Raw genomic sequence first — 17,471 nt, 5'->3', positions numbered from 1 at the left:
GCATGATTGTCGTCAAGTACAAGCCTTTCCTCTAAAATAAAAAAAAGATTCTTACCACCAAAGTTAGTTTCCGATGCAGTGCCACCAGGTTTATCTGATCGTAAGAAGTCAGTGCTCTGTCGCTCATCGCCGAAGTCGAGGACAATAATCTCTTGGGAGATGTTCATATCATCCTCCTGGCTATGCGCCTCATTTGTCTCATTATGAGGCAGCGAACGTCTCTTTCTGCCCCAAGACTCGACTGATTCTCTTCCCCATTCGCACACCGCCTAAAATGTAAATAGACAAAATTGGAACTACAATTTTTACAAATCGATATAATATTTTCTAATAGACTGATGATGGTCAGAAACTAAGCCTACTTCCATTTGAATTAAAACCAGGATAAATTGTTAAATGAGAGTGGATATAACAATCATTACTGAAGAATAATTTGTAATCCTCAAAAGTATTAAAGTAAGGTAATAAGTAATCCTCAAAAGTGAGGAGCAAATCACAGCCTCAGCAAAACGAATCGAGAGACAAACTAAAGTTAATATAAAATTATGAGTTCACATGCCCATTACATCATATACCATTAAGTAAAATCAGCGTAACCAAATGGTAATTTAAATCAATGGGCGTTGAAAAGTTTAATAACCAAAAAACACCTCAAAATTGCACATTAAGTATCAGATTTGTATAAAAAGCTACTCACGGGTTCACAAGGTCCAAGGCAGTATTTGACATTGCACTGGAATATGACACCATAGGATTCAGTGAATCTGAAGGCTTCGTACACAGACTGGAGAGCATTGCCGTCGGGTGTGAACGCTGGGAATATTGAGGGATCAACTGGACATCTGTAAAGATCAACGTAGAAGTTTTCATATACATATTATAACACGTAGGTTACGTAGGGTACGTTAGGTTAGGTTCTCTGGGCTCTTCCGGTAGCCCGTATTTGGGTATCCGAATGACTACCAGAATTAGAAAGAAAGAAAAATCGGTCAAGTGTGAATCGTACTCGCATACGAAGTGTTAGTTCTTGTACCTACCAATGTACAAGAACTAACACTTTAATTTTCTTGGCGAATTTGAAATTTTAGTATTTTTGTCATAATAGCGGGAATAGAAATACCACATTCTGTGAAAATTTCAACTCCCTAATTATTAAGGTTCATGAGATACAGCCCGCTGACAGACAGACGGACGGATGGTCGGACGGACAGCGGAGACTTAGTAATATCGTCCCGTTGGCACCCTTCGGTTACGGAACCCTAAAAACTCTCTTCCATGTTAGCCTGTATTCGGGGATCCAAAATCGAAATGATACCCAATACGAGTTTACACTGGTAGCCATGACTGCTAACCAGCAATGGTATTAGAGCTAGTTTGAAGACTTGTGAAAAAGCGTACGTCTTGGTCGCCAGCCCGAATTCCGTACGACAATGAGTTTACATAAAATTAATTTTGTAAGTATACAAACCCTTCGTCGTCGATAATCTGGAAGGTGCTCTTGGAATCCTTCGCCATGGCCACACAGCTTCGTGCAAAGATTCCGTAAGGAGCTGTAAATAAAAAAGAACACATTCATAAGTCGTTGATGAAAAACGATTAACGAAATAAAATTACAAAAAATATCCTTAGCGACTCCCTAATCGCTCAATATTATCAAAGCAATGATTTTGATTTACGGGTTCGTTTGATTACCTAATTGTTACCTAATGAATGAAGATGCTGACGCAAAGCTGAGCGCAGAGGGCGCTAGAAGCGCGATGGCCGCTGTCATTTTGTAATTGCTTTGTTTACATCAGTTTGCAAATCGATTTTTTGCTGTTTTTTGTGGTTAAAACCTATCGATCAACGCAATACTTGATATGTATTCTACCTGGAAGCTCAAAGAATTGAAAGACGAATTAAAAAAACGAGGAGGGAGGATAACTGGAAAGAAATCGGAACTTGTAGAAAGGTAGTCCTAATATATATTATTAATTTTTTTTAGTGGTCTTTTATATAATTAGCACCTTTTTTTTGGATTTGAATGTTTTTATTCTTAAATAATTCATGTTAAAAAATTAAGTATAGCCCTGAGATCGTTACTTTAGTACATAATATATGTTTTTAATTTTTAGGTTAGAAGCCTACGATCGAAATTTTAATTTTGGTCACCAAACCCTGCAAGCTTCTCAAAGCCAAGCAATTGACGTACCTGCTGTAGAACTTTACAAAGACGTTAATAGCTCCACCATATTGCCGAAGATTACCAAACATCATATTCAAAGTTACTTTGATAGGTAGGTACCTAGTGCTTATAATAACAAATAATATAATATAATTCTTTCAAAAGACATTTAATATAATAATACTGTTCCTTTATTTATCATGTAATACCCTAAGCCTCATTCAGTCCTCATGCATTGGTATTTATTTCAGATTCAATAAAAATATCTGCGATGCTGTTAAATTGTATGAATCGAGATACCTTCTTGTTTTACGATCAGCAACATCTGGCCAAGATACTTACCTAAAAGGTAGGCTTATTTCCACTTATACTAGACTAGCTATTTAATTTTAACTAGCTGATGCCTTGGAAATTGTGTGGAATAAGTTTTTTGATTAAGTACTACTGAAACTCCTCACACAATATTCCAGGATAAAAAGTAGCCACTCTTCAGGTTCTTAACTATACCCATACAAAAAATCACATTCCATTGCTCTGTTGTGGCGTGATTGAAGGACAAATGAATAAACCAACAAACCAACATACTTTTGCATTTTTAATATTAGTAGGATATAAGAAAATAAAAGGCGATGACTGAAATAATATGCAACTACTATTGATTGTGGTATGACAGTGTGGTTTTAGATTTTGTTTGTGTACTTGCCTTAATTTGATAATTAAAATTTATTATACCTATACTTCCAGGTTATTGCAAGGCATCCATGAAACAACTTCAATACGAGATTAACATCAAATTAAATAACGATGGAATGCCTGAAGAGGCAAACTGTGAATGTGCAGCAGGTGAAGGCAATGAAGCCCACTGTAAACACATTGCTGTGGTGCTTCTTGCAGCAGAAAACATTGTCCAGCAAAAAATAATAATACTTCATGAAGTTTCTACGTCACAACTACAGACATTCCATAAGCCATCAAGGAAATATTATGCTACTCCATTACGAGCTTCCAGATTCCCATCAAAAAGGGATATAAATAATACTGTCTTCTCGCCATACTTGAAGCAAAACCCTGATTTTGACAAGAAGGCATTTCAATGCAGATTCCAGTCCATGATTCTAAATTATCCACAGTCATCAATGCCTATAAAACAGATATATCCTGTAGCCAGCCAACGAAGCATATGTTTGGACCATGAGTACTTGGAAAAAAGTGCCATAGATTGTTTTTTAGAATCTATGGTATTGCAAAATGTATCAGAACAAAAGATTCTGGAAATAGAAAGGGAGACTCGAGGACAAAGCAATAACCCAAAATGGCATAGTTACAGAAAAACCCATATAACAGCCAGCATTTTTCATACTGTGTGCCATTTAAAAACTGAAAGTTTATTGAAATATTCCAGTCAAATCTTACATAAAACTACAATAAAAACCAAAGCAATGGCACATGGTAATATAAATGAAAAAATTGCAATGAAAAAATATATGGACACTTTTAATCTTGAAATTACAGAATGTGGGTTATTTTTGAGTAAGGAACGTCCTTACCTAGGAGCATCCCCTGATGGCTTACTGGGATCAGAAACAATAATAGAAGTAAAATGTCCATATAGTTCGCGGAACAAAGAAGTTTGTCCACTAAATGTGCCATATCTACAATATGAAAATGGGAAACTCTCTTTGAAAAAGAACAACATATATTACTATCAAATACAAGGGCAATTGTATGTCACAAAAAGGAAATTTTGCAACTTATTGGTTTATACCTTCAAAAGTTTAGAAGTCATATTCATTGATTATGATGAAGAATTCATTAAGTACATGTTAGAAAAACTTGATTATTTTTATCACAACTTCTTTAAAGCTGCTGTGATTAAAAAACTCCTATATAAAGAATAATAATGTCTAATAAAAAATTTATATAAGATTAAACAGCTTTTATTTCATAATATTTTCTCTAAAATTACATACAAAAGCACAAATGAATAAAATTCTTGATGATAAGGCTACGTGGTATGGGCTTAATTCACTTTTTAAAATCTTGTAAGTTTTGGCTAGCCCAATAATACGTTCTATGTGCACTCGTTTGCTTGCTAGTTTTCGATCCTGGACTATTCTAATACCAGGTATTTGTGTCTTTCCTTTCAAATATGTTGGAATATTAATAGTAACGTCTTTTGTAGCAAATATATCCTGCACATTGAAACCTCTATCAGCCATAATAGAGTCGCCACTGTCACAACGATTAACCAGCTCAGATCTTTCTATGATCTGTCTATCACTGACAGAACCACCATAACATTCTGAGATATATGATATTAGACCACCAGGTGTTGCCCCAATCATAGCCTTCACAGTATTTTTGTGTTTATAATTGCTGAATGTCACTTGCTGTGCTATAGGATTACCAGGCTTTGTAATGGGTATTTCCGTTGTGTCCACAATAATTCTTGTACTCGGAAAACCTCTTTTAAATGCCTCCGGCATAAAGTATTCAACTAATTCTTTAGTGGGCCAAATATCAATTAAATTCCATATTTCATACATAAAATTGATCCATGTTATAAAAATGTTTGCAACATTAGTTTCTGAAATACCAAACAAAAATGCCAACTCAAAATCTGGTAAATACCTTCTAAGTTTCATCATTGTTATTAACATTTGGTCACGAACACAAACATTCATAACTGTACTTCTCAAATAGTTTAAATTATAGCACATAGGAGTTAATGTGTCTAAGAGCAGCATGAATTTGTCATAGTTTTCAAGACCGGTATAAAAATGAATAGTTTTATTATTGCCTCTCATAGCTTCTAGTGATAATATTCCTAAAGTACTACCACACTGAGTGCTAACAGATATTGCTTTTGGAGTAATGTCTTCTGTTGAGGACTCTATTATTGTAGATATTTCTATTTCAGTACTCGTAGAGGGTTCTGGAATACTTTCATCCACAGTTGGTTGACCGAAGTCAATTTGGCGTCTGCTTCTTGCCAAATATCGACGGGCTCTTGATGTAGGAGTTGTTGACACATGGGTGGACCAAGGAAATATGCTTGGTATGGTCCCCTTTTTTAAATACCTGCATATTTGAGGATATCCTGAAAAATAAAAATAAATTGAACAAGTCAGCAATATTATTTGTCTAAACTAGTATTGTAACATAACTAGTAACATTGATAAAAATAAGAGCTTTTTAGACCAGGCCTAAAACTATAGGTGGATAAAGGGTGACAGGATACATAGTGATACATTAGTGATGCATGGTTTGTTTATTCTTTAAAAGAAACTAGGGAAATATTCAAACCAAATTATGTGTGTTGGAAATCAGCTTTCAAACACAGTAAAATATTTATAGTTCCATGAACACACTGGTACAAATGATAACTGCGATTCTGTTACACTAATGACTGGAATTAGATACTTTTTAACTCACCTGTGTAAGCTGACTCTCCTACATAATCAGACTCTTGGAAATGATTCCGACATAACCTGCTATGCAAAGTCGCCACAAAATTTTTGCGACGTATAACCTTCTCCCACTGTTTTTTTAACTTTGGATCTTTCGGAAATAAATGGACACCGGAGTTAGTACATCCTGGCACAGCACAAAGAGGCATATTTTGAGAAAATTAAAAAATTACTTTGTGAAAGGTTATTAAACGTATGAATATGACAGTTTTCAATGGCCATGGCGACGATGCGCCATCTGGCGTGATAAAATGGCAGTCAGCATCCCCATTAGTATCATTATAGTGTTGTCTAGGTACGTTATATAGAAAAAATATAAATCTAAAGTTCCTAGGTTAGGCGTTAGGTTTAGTTGATCAATTTATCCTTTTATATAAACTAGCTAATGCCCGCGATTTCGTCCGCGTAAATATAGGTAGTCAAAAAATCCCGTGGGAACTCTGATTTCTTTGGATAAAAGTATCCTATGTCCATCTCAAGGATTTTTTTTAATAATAAAATAGGGAGCAAACGAGCAGGCGGGTCACCTGGTGTTAAGTGATTACCGCCGCTGCCGATGAAGGGAGGAGGAGGAGGATGCCTATATCTCGGCCACACGTCAAGATCGATTTAGATCTGAGATGTGAAAAGCCAGACAGATAGACAAATAGACACACACTTTCACATAATATTAGTATGGATGTAGGGAATATATATAGATACATAGATACGTGGTATAGAATAGATTATGGAACATGACTCACTGTCTTCGGGTATCTCGATGCGGAAGGTAAGCCTGTCTCCAATTCGCACGGTCTCCACTTCGCGCTGGCGGCTGTCCAGGATGCGGATGCGCGGCGGCGGCGCCTCGGGTGCCGCAGTGATCGATATCATCTCGGGGTCTCTGTAGGAAATGTGCTGGTCATTAACATTCCGTAATCACGAGCGAGATTGCCTAGGCACTTACTGAGTTACTATCACTTCTATATTATAATATTTATTAAATTGATTACACATAAGGCGAAATCTGACGAGCTTTTTTCAGTTAGATTGAAGATCGCATGCGTGCTGCAAACAGCATCCGTACATCTTTGGCGAATTCAGTATTAAAAATTCATATTAGCATAAAATATGATACACATTGATAAAACTATTATACAGTTATGCCTAAATGAGTTTTTGTAAAACTTGTCCTACCTTCATGCTTTTCACTAAATAAGTAGTGTTGTTAGATTAGAAGACTAATACGTCACAATATACTCGTACATAGGTATACGTAGATTTAGAAAGGTGTCATTAACATTATTACGTGACTGAAAGTTAATATTATTCTTTTGCCATAGAATATATTTTAATCTGGTAAATTTTCAGTCCACAAACATCGTGAGTTCAACGCTTCCCGCGTTCAATGCTTCGATCAAAGATTTTCGCCGAGCATAGAGCACTAAATCATATTAACATCAAATTTTTATTGGTGTGGACATGGCTTTGAGATATCTTAAATCATTTCCAGCTATACCTAAATTCTAGATATTACCTATTATTTTATGGCGCTTCGGCCAAGTTTATTGGAAAATCGTACAAAACAGTACCTAATAGCGTTTATCATTCCTTTCACGATTACCATTCCGCTAACTGCAAGGAGAATCTAATTGTTTTATGTATAATTCAGAAGCTATATTGCATCAATAGAATTTTATAGGTAAGTATTCGTGTTTTGTGTGTTAGTATGTGAATTGCTTTATTGACATTATTTACGATTCAAGATATCTCTTACAGCTACTTTTACAATTAAGAGCTGCCTAATTAGCTTATTATAGACTTTATTAAGCTTGTTATAGAAACACAAGTTAGTAACATTGAGATAGGTATCTTGAAGATACGTGAGGAAAGAATTGCGATTTAGCTACTACTGGTTCTTAATGATGTTTTATTTCTAACCAAAAGGCAGGTCCACATCAATGAAAATTTGCGTCGTGTTTTGAAACTACATGCGGTGTTAATATGTATTTTAAAAAAAAAATTATAACATGTTTAATGGTTTCCGAAATTAATGGTACTTGGTTCCCGAAACCAAGCATTAATAAGAGAGTTCCAGAATTATCTTACCAATAGGACCAGGCTTTCATAGTTCCTACTAAGTAAGCTAAGTACGGTAAAACTGTAGAGGTACCGTATATACTGAATATAAATCTCCTAAGGCAATACTAACTATCAATATTCAATCGACACTAAATATTTAAGTGTTTAAGTCTTTAATTGGTATTCATCTAGCTGGGTGTCGGCTTCACGTAAGTCTAATCGTTCGTCATAAATATTTTGCATGGCGACTTCAATTGCGTTAAACATAGGTTAAGGCCTGGGCAGGCATGAAGCGACACGGCAGCGACGCGCTTCGGCCACAGCAGGGCAGAAAGTTACAAAGCTTTTAGGTAAGATTTGTAATGCTAAGGACCTGTATGCACAATATGATATGGCGAAGCACGGTTAGTATCAGCACGGTTCCTAAGTGCGCTTCGTATTCAGTTTCTAGTATACTTAGGTGAAAATACATAGTGTGTGTATGTAGTGTAGTAACGTGTTACGCTTCAGGTTACGATCGGAGTCATAAATATAGTTGATCATAAAATTGCTTAACTTTGTTGAAAACAACTTCCAGTAAATCCAAATTTCACTAAGCTCAGACTTTTGTATCTTGGAGTCGAAAATGTGTCTCCTATTTTATAATATTGTGTCAACGATATTATACCTAAGGATAGTAAAGCAATTTTATGGTGGATGTTACATTCAATATGACGGACATGCACCAAGTCATTTGTAATGGGTGACCCTGATTGGACGTTCGTTGCGCATTGCTTTATAACAAGCCACTACATAACAATTTGGATACATTGCCGTCACGCATTGTTTTCGCTGCGCGTTTAATATGCCCAAGCCTTTACCGTGCCAAAGTACTGTTACCCACCTGATGGGCACCATTCCAAATGTGATGTTCTTCGAGCTCATATCGTACGTGCACTTCACTTTGTAGATCTTGTCAGCTTTGGTCATAACCACGCTGTGGTGTTGAAGGACAACCGTATTGGAGTATACGCCAGTCTATAAATAGATGACAAAATTATAATTTATTTTTAGATTGTTTATCTATGCTTTCATAATAATAAATGCATAAAAAAAACGTACAAAGCAAAACAAAAATATGGGTAGGTATAATTTGGTGGCCAACCTAACGTTCTCTTTCAGGCAACCAAAATGGTAAAAGTATCATGTTTGTTGAGCAGATAAAAGGCAATGATGAGGACTAGATTGGAGCGCGCTTGCCTAAAAGATCCATTACATTTATACTGAGATTTTGTAGTTATTTAGTTAGGTCCTACAATTATCTCCTATTTCAATCGAAATCTAGTTTCAGATCGTTCTGCTCGCGTATCGATTTAACTAGATAAAGTGAAAAAGAGAGTTGACTTACTACGCTCTGTGTATTGCAATCTTGGCCGGCCATCGTGAGGTCCAATCTGAATAGATCACTGTTCACTACATCGATATTGCATGTCTCGGAGCGGCCGAGCGCATAAATCCTGCCATTAAAAGGTTTATTCGTACGGACTTGCACCGCGATCCTGGTATCCTTGCAGTGCACCGATACTGAAATAGAAACGAATGTGTAATGCATAAACAATACTTTCAACCTGGAACAATAGGTAATCGTTGAAAAATCTCGAATACTTTAACTCAAAAATCAAACTCATAAGTCATCTTAACTTTAACTCGTCTTAGTTACTCAAGAGGGGTCTCTCCGTCACTCGCTCCATACAAACGTAGTTCCAATTTCATTTCAATATTAAGCAACCAAAGTCCATGAAATTTACAGACATATTCTAGAAACTAATATCTAACTGTTACTAAGTGAGTAAGTAAGTTAATTACTGTTAACGGCCCTGTTAACTTTCAACGTAAGATTAACTACTTTAACTTGTTGTTTTAATGATCAATATTGGTGGACGCACTATAATTTCTATATGCGTCGTAGAACTACAAGGACATTATTATAGGACATTCGTTTGAAAGTGCTCAACAACTTTCTTGGCCTACTCTACATAACTGAGTCACGAAGAGCAAAAGTTTATTTGCGTTTGGCAACTATAAGTACCTATAGATGCCTACCTACTATAAATAAGGATAAACCTTAGTCAATATCTTGTTAAAATAAAAATCTTTGGACAAGATCGTTAAGGCAAAGCGTGTAAAGGCCTGGACAAACATATAGCGTAGCGGCAGAATCACGGTTTCAAGTATAACTAGCTGATGCCCACGATTTCGTTCCCATGGATATAGGTTTCTAAAAATCCGGAACTCATTGATTTTCCGGGATAACAAATAGCCTTTGCACTATATGTTAATCCAGGTTATATTCTACTATCTTCATTCCAAATTTCAGCCAAATCCGGTCGTGATAAACAATCTGAGGCATGGGTAGAGCACATTTTAAAATTTTGTAGACCCGTTCTAGAAACAATTTTCTGTGTCTGTGGTTTTCCTGACTTGTAAAAATGTGCTCTACCCAAAATATGTGTGCTCTACCATATTAATGATGACCACGCTGCTGTCATCAAATCTAATCGCCGCGGCGGTCGCGATCTGTAGTTGTGCCGTGATTCTGCCGTTGCGCTTTATGTTTGCCCAGGCCTTGGACGAGCGCGGTAGGGTTAGGTAGGTACTTCTCTTAACTAGGCGTAGGTGGTTTCTATAATTACCGTCGTAGCAAGTCCCCGTCTTGTCACAGTTGGCGTCGTTCCTCGATAAGTTGCTGGACATGGTCGAGTCGTGTTGGTGATCTATCGTGACAGGCAATTCCCCACTCGGACTGGCAGGTGGCTCTGTAACAAAGAGATCACAAGTCAATTAGGTACACCTTAAAAGGGGTTTCTTGTCGAGGACATATTTAAGCTTTTTCTTTTTTTTATACTAAATTTACTGGTGCACTGTAATTTACTGGTGTAGTGTATTAATTGCGAAGAGCTATGGACTAACTAATTCTTCGCAATTCAGAAGCGTCGTCGGTTCATTGACGCGACGAACGACAGAATCAAACTAGCGCAGATATCTATTAGAAAAAATTAAACCAAACGTAAAGTAGCAAACGTAATAATAAATTAAGTAGATGAATAATTGATAAGAATATGTTAGGGTTAAGGCATAAATAGGGACGGATGCGTTCGACATGTGTGATCATAATCAATAGAAGATTGCATCAATGGACGATTCCAAGTGTAACGTGGGCGAGGTAATTACTGGCGTCGCAAAGCCTGCCGCTCTGTACGACTGCGCAATTCTAGATTTTCACACGCAATTGATGAGCACATTCTTAGAAACTCGCGCATTCACTCCAGGTCTACACTACGGAACACCCGGAATAGATTATCATACTATTATATTGTGATTTACCGCATGTCGACCTGTTGAATTACGGCGACGGAAATCATTATACCGCACATAGAGATTCAATAAATGGCGCATTGTATCATAAGTTGTAAAGTTATATACCTTTCGAACTATAAATATCTTCATCATCATCGTGACCAACCCATCGTCGGCTCACTACTGAGCACGGGTCTCCTCTCAGAATGAAATTGGCAGATTTGACACACCTTTGAGGACATTGTGGAGAACTCTTAGGTATGCAGGTTTTCTCACGATATTTTCCATCACTGTTAAAGCAAGTGATATTTCATACCTACCTATCCATCCACCTACGTATATGATCCATCGTACCTACTATGTGTTATCACACTTATAATATTATAAAGGAGAAAGTTTGTATGTGTGTGTGTGTGTGTGTGTGTATGTTTGTTACTCCTTCACGCAAAAACTATTGGACGGATTGGGCTGAAATTTAGAATGGAGATAGATTATACCCTGGATTAGCACATAGGCTACAGACGGAAACGTTTAAGTGCGGAAACCAGCCCAGAGAGAAGAAGAAGAAGAAGAAGCACATAGGCTACTTTTATCCCAGAAAATCAAAGAGTTCCCAAGGGAATTTTAAAAAACCTACATCCACGCGAACGAAGTCGCGGGTATCAGCTAGTTACATATATTTTTTCAAACTTATTGTTTATGGCCTTTTACTGCTAATTGCTACTTGGACACCCGGGAAACCTTACATTGACTTAGTAAACTGACGCCAGTTTGAGGATTAATTTACCGACGCCTACAATGTTTTTTACTAAACTCGGTTAATAGGTTTTTGAAATAAACGATAGTAATCCAATATAGTTTTGTTAAAAAATCACTGTTGAAAACGAATTTAGATACTACAATTACATTCTCAGTAAAATGAGTTTCGATTTTGTTTAACAGGAGCATTGTGCAGACGTACTCGTAGGTACTTCCGTTGACAAACAGTAACACAGCGAGGGTGCTAATGATAGAATCGGTTACCGGAAAGCCGACGGTGAACCGTGCCGAATCAATTCGTTAGCACAGGCTACAGTGCCAATGTCTCGTACCTACGCCGTGTCAGTCTGATATAACGTAAAGCAACTCGGGCCGTTGACCGGTCAGACGAGGGTTTGTCGCCCTCTATTCGATCACAATAAGTACAATTAGATATACTTATTTTTTTTAAACAGGATAAAATTGCAAATACCTTGGCAAAAACTTCACTTGTATAATATCAGGTATTGACACCAAAGTATATCAGGTAAGCGACAGTAGGTATGTATTGACGCCATTAATGTAGGACAAAACACTCATAGGCCTAGTACCAAAGTTGTGATAAACACATTGTCAATTGAGCTGAATTCGTAGCATCCTATACTTAGTGTTTAGGAGAAAAGTTTCTGTAGCTGTCAAGCTTTGGTGGCTCTAGAAACCATATTTCGGGCCTTAGTTATTATCTCAACATAGATATTTAAAAAAAATTAAATATATTTATCAGCCATGAGACGAAGTACGTGCAATGAGGAGTGAGCCTTAATTAAAAACAAAAGTAAAGGAATTGCATATAAAATAATATGTCTCTCAAATCCTTTAACTGAATAATTAGTACCTACCTAAAAAGAGTTATATTTCAAACAAATTTAACAATTAATATGACACTAGAAATCAAATTGTACCTAAGCAAAAACGAATCGCAGCCTGTAAACATATTTGTTCGGTATGACCTCCTCTACTCCTCTGCTCTACTACTATTATTAATAGAGGTTGTTTCAAATAGATTGCACCTAATGCAGCAGGCTTATAATTTGAAATTTGCACTAACAATTGCAGTAATAATTACGTGCAGTTTGATAGTGCTTAATTTCCTTTGCTTTTATCACGTTATCTCCGGGCGATAAATGCAAATGCCAGACGAAGTACTAAATGCTATAAACATTTTATGTTGAATACTGAGTCAATTCTCATGCCTATATCATCCAGAAAGTCGTTGACTTGATTACGTTTTCTATTTGTAACGCTTCAGTAACTAAAATGAATTTTTCCCACGATAATACAAATATTGAGTGAGATTCACACCTACAAAATATTTATCAATTCTAGTTGGGTGCAACACAATTGGACTGATTTCATTTTAAAATGATTTCACGTAATAATTATACTCAAAGGGATTTGATAACGCCTTCATCTCAGATTTGGAATCTTAATCGTTTCGTATATATAACCTATAAATACCCGCTATTATAAATATCACTATGTACCTACCTACTTTTCTTAATAATATTGCTATCTTATTTTAAAAGTTAGAAAGGCAAGAAATAATTAAATCTTTAATCTTCAGGTTTCTATATCTGCTATGAAATAGTTTTTTTTACTGTCGTTACTCCTATTATACTTACTTACTTAATACATTTTAAAATATCTAATGGTTTTGTATTTTGTTATCACCTTTTTCCGTTATCAAAGAAATTTTAGAAATCGGATACGATTTTAAAGTGGGTTAGTCGTAGTTTTTATTGAAACGATCATCATTTTACAATAGCAAAATTCCCCTTTTTGTCCACTTTAACTCTCTTGCCGTTAGGTATGTAACGATTGTGGATTGCGGGCCGCTAGAATTCTATCCGTTCTATTATTTTATCTAGGCACCGCTATTATTGTGCTCTTTGTGTGTCTATATGTTATAATATAACAAAATACTTTCTAGTTGTCAAAAAGATAAGTTGATTGTTCTCAAAACCTTATTTAATAGATAGAGATAAACGAAAGGAAATGCTACATTTGGCTCCAATAAAAATGACATTCATAGCGTGTAGCTTGCTTAAAATGAATAGGCTAAATATAGCATTTCGTCGATTTAGTTCAGAATGAAAAAATAAGTATTCAGTAAGTTTTGATTTTTTAATCAACCGTAGAACTCAAGTAACGGTTAAACTGAGGCTTTCATAGAAATCCAGTTAACACAGTTTATTGCTAAAAAGATAACTGAGGTGCTTGACAAGTAATTTAAGTAACTGTCCACTGATATTACGTAATGAATATTAATAAGGGAACCCTATTTGGAGTTAGCGGATTCAATTCCAGTTTTACAAACCTACTATACAGGTAATATTCCTAATAAAGACATTATTTAAATGTCACAGTACTGTATGCAATAAAAAAAGTCATTAAATTAGCATTGAGTTAATTAATTTTTTCGTTTACATTATATATGCATAGCAATAAATAGTAGATTGCTACTTAAACACGCAATTAATTAATATTTTAACCAAATTGAGAAAAGAGAAAATATATTACGTAATTTATTATTTTCTTAAAACGCAACTGGAATACCAATATTCCAAATGTCCGTTTTAAAAACTAGTACTTAGGTGCCAATTGTAACTGCTCTAACAAGAAAAAGTATAACAGACGACGAAAGATTCTAATAGTCAACTACAAATTAATGTTTGTCAAATATATCAAGCTCTTATAAGTAACTACTCTAAGAAAAGCTCAAGCTTGGAATTTTATAATTGAAAAAGCCTATCTCCAATCACCCACTAAACGATGTAGCGATCTAAATATACGCGTCTTTTATCACAGAGATAGTTACAGAACTAATTTTAGATTACCTATCAAGGCAATAATAGGGGTAGTATTACGTGCATACATTAAAGCCTTGCACACACAAGCGCGACGGAAAATGACAACTGTCCGGCAGGATGTTACTCTGAACGCTTTTATGACTCGATTTATAATACAAGCAACTTAAAAACGCATCACACTGAAGAGCGCAGCGATGATGGGCCCTTTACATGGCTATTTTTAATTACCATAATGACTTCATGAAAGGTTTATTGTTTTAAGTGCAATTGGATTATTTTTTACCTTAATAAAACTATCAAACTTTGTTTTCTTTTGAAAACATGGATTAATATGTGTACAATGGACACACTATACCTACTTACGCTAGGAATAACTAAATGGTATAACAACGCCGTACATGTACGTTAACTACATTTTGACTGTTTATATGGATCAGGATATTTTAGGAAACTCGATTTTTTTAAAATGTTAGACTACAGGCCCATGTTTAAAAATGGGTGGGTCATATGAACCACCAGGTGACGTATACAGGACGATATGAGAGCATAAAATAATAAGTTTCAGCACTATGCCGTCACTTGTAAGCTGTCCAACAGAGTGCTGGTGAGAATTGAAAAGTGCAGGTAGAGTGAGTACATTTTGGTCATATATTTTTGTACGGCATTTTTACCATCGATAGATCCATGAAAAATAATAAGAAAGCGCGCAGTGCCGTAAAAAAATGGTGCGCCACAAAGTCAGTAAATGTTTTGATTTTCTGACAATTTCCGGGGTAAATTTGGTCATTTAATTCTGTACGGCACTAGTTTCATACTGTTTCAATACAGCCTCTAATCCATTATTCCGCAACGCCGTACAAAAATCATGCGACAAGGGGAAAAAATTGAGGGTAGCAACCCCCTCTCTTTCCGTGGTCCGGGGGGTGATTTGAGAAAGTACGGCTTTGGTTCCAAAACATTATCTAGCACTCAAAAGTACTATTAAAAATAATGCCGTAAAAAAATTAGTGTTCATTTGAATGTGTATCAATAATTATCTTAATTTCATGGTATACTTAATTTTTAAAGCTGTAAAATCATTTGACTCTGTACGGCAACTTTTTTTTTAACATGATAGTGTAAAATACTATTGTTATATAGTATTGCCGTTCAAAAGAAACTGTTCTAAAAAAATTATAGATAAATACAAAAACTGAAATTTTTCAAATTATTGCAAAAGTTTAAATATTCATAGATTAATAAAATATAGCAATTTTCTACGCTTTTCCCTTGTTTTAAATAGTATTAAGATAAATAAATTAGGAAAAAATTATGCCGTACATTTTAATGCAGACCATATCTTTTAGGCTGATGAAAATGACGCTACCATTTTAAGGGTAGTACTTTATGGCCATCTGATACTGTACGGCATTAACATATTTTTGAAGAGAACAATTGATAATATGATAAAATCACTATGCCGTCTAACTGAAGTGAACGGGTGTGTATATAATATCCACATCCCCTACAAACCTTTGGACCAACGAAAATGTACGGCATGTAAAAAAATATTATCTATGCATAAAACACTTTCAAAATAAATTAATTTTATGTTGTTTCAAATCACCCCCCGGACCACGGAAAGAGAGGGGGTTGCTACCCTCAATTTTTTCCCCTTGTCGCATGATTTTTTTACGGCGTTGCGGAATAATGGATTAGAGGCTGTATTGAAACAGTATGAAACTAGTGCCGTACAGAATTAAATGACCAAATTTACCCCGGAAATTGTCAGAAAATCAAAACATTTACTGACTTTGTGGCGCACCATTTTTTTACGGCACTGCGCGCTTTCTTATTATTTTTCATGGATCTATCGATGGTAAAAATGCCGTACAAAAATATATGACCAAAATGTACTCACTCTACCTGCACTTTTCAATTCTCACCAGCACTCTGTTGGACAGCTTACAAGTGACGGCATAGTGCTGAAACTTATTATTTTATGCTCTTATATCGTCCTGTATACGTCACCTGGTGGTTCATATGACCCACCCATTTTTAAACATGGGCCTGTAGTCTATGTCATATGATTAAGCAGAATTGTTTTAGTGTTAATTAAATATTAGTAGTTTAATACGCTTCGAAGTATAAACGCCTTTATACGACTCCATGAATATTAATAATGTAACTTCTAAAAGCCGCGTTGGACGCGTTTTGTGTGCGAAAGCCTTAGTTTGCTGCTGTAAGTCGTCAACCTAGTATTACGAGTTGCATTGCAATGGCAGCTATATTATAGCTAATATTGCCAAGGCCGTTGCTGTTGGCAAGTGGCAAGTGCTTATCACTAACGCAATAGCGAGCCTTCTGCACAAATGCAATGAAGTAACCGTTCATCAAATAGTTGGCGTGTATAATGGACGGTCTACAGACAGCGTATAAGTCTTGTCGTCCGAAGAGGAAATGCTGTCAGCATGAATTTACTTCCACACGCTGCGCTATCCTATAAAAGTACAACCGCGCTTACAACGCTTACATTATTACAATTATTTAGATATGTTTTCTCGATGATTTCATACTTCACAAATCAAATTAGTAAGTATTTCAATATTTCCGTCCTTGTCAGAATTAATTACGTGCCCCATTCCAAAAGTCTGCACCAAATTGTAAAAGGACCAATACGACGAACGCTTTCCAATGAAAAAAGAGTCGTCTAAACGGTTTAGATTTGACGAAGATGGTATAGCCAAAAAAATACCGCAACAAATTAAAATTACAGCAAATTTTTAAATCATCTACCGTTTTCGGTTAAGTAAAACGGTGTTGCTTTCCAAAAACTGGAACTGTTTAAGACCA

The 17,471-nt window shown here is 35.7% G+C and overlaps 3 protein-coding genes across 3 annotated transcripts in view; 1 reads left to right on the top strand and 2 right to left on the bottom strand.

The window, feature by feature from the left end:
• Positions 1–17,471, bottom strand: part of LOC123864579 — an 82,586-nt gene that overhangs the window by 1,643 nt on the left and 63,472 nt on the right. Inside the window, exons 10-16 of the mRNA XM_045905141.1 lie at positions 10,368–10,490; positions 9,083–9,258; positions 8,579–8,712; positions 6,378–6,517; positions 1,469–1,550; positions 698–842; positions 56–269 (exon numbers count right to left, since the gene is read on the bottom strand). Coding sequence (XP_045761097.1) covers positions 56–269; positions 698–842; positions 1,469–1,550; positions 6,378–6,517; positions 8,579–8,712; positions 9,083–9,258; positions 10,368–10,490 — 1,014 coding nt within the window. The remainder of the gene's footprint in view (positions 1–55; positions 270–697; positions 843–1,468; positions 1,551–6,377; positions 6,518–8,578; positions 8,713–9,082; positions 9,259–10,367; positions 10,491–17,471) is intronic.
• LOC123864580 lies at positions 1,811–4,062 on the top strand. The gene is made up of 4 exons (XM_045905142.1): positions 1,811–1,951; positions 2,115–2,276; positions 2,416–2,513; positions 2,909–4,062. Exons 1-4 carry the CDS (start codon positions 1,860–1,862, stop codon positions 4,060–4,062), a joined length of 1,506 nt encoding a protein of 501 aa, XP_045761098.1. The 5' UTR covers positions 1,811–1,859.
• LOC123864582 lies at positions 4,102–5,890 on the bottom strand. Its single transcript, XM_045905144.1, has 2 exons — positions 5,600–5,890; positions 4,102–5,264 (listed from the first exon to the last, which is right to left on the bottom strand). Exons 1-2 carry the CDS (start codon positions 5,781–5,783, stop codon positions 4,102–4,104), a joined length of 1,347 nt encoding a protein of 448 aa, XP_045761100.1. The 5' UTR covers positions 5,784–5,890.

This window comes from Maniola jurtina, chromosome 4 (genome assembly GCF_905333055.1).
Source record: "Maniola jurtina chromosome 4, ilManJurt1.1, whole genome shotgun sequence".
NCBI classification, from domain to species: domain Eukaryota; kingdom Metazoa; phylum Arthropoda; class Insecta; order Lepidoptera; family Nymphalidae; genus Maniola; species Maniola jurtina.
This window is presented reverse-complemented; position numbering and strand designations above follow the sequence as displayed.

Excerpts from the sequence above, each read along its gene's own strand:
- LOC123864580 (XM_045905142.1), top strand. The coding sequence starts at position 1,860 with ATGTATTCTACCTGGAAGCTCAAAGAATTGAAAGACGAATTAAAAAAA. Across the intron at positions 1,952-2,114 it reads AAATCGGAACTTGTAGAAAG|GTTAGAAGCCTACGATCGAA; the intron begins GTAGTCCTAATA and ends TTTAATTTTTAG. Across the intron at positions 2,514-2,908 it reads CCAAGATACTTACCTAAAAG|GTTATTGCAAGGCATCCATG; the intron begins GTAGGCTTATTT and ends CTATACTTCCAG.
- LOC123864582 (XM_045905144.1), bottom strand. The coding sequence starts at position 5,783 with ATGCCTCTTTGTGCTGTGCCAGGATGTACTAACTCCGGTGTCCATTTA. Across the intron at positions 5,265-5,599 it reads AGGAGAGTCAGCTTACACAG|GATATCCTCAAATATGCAGG; the intron begins GTGAGTTAAAAA and ends TTTATTTTTCAG.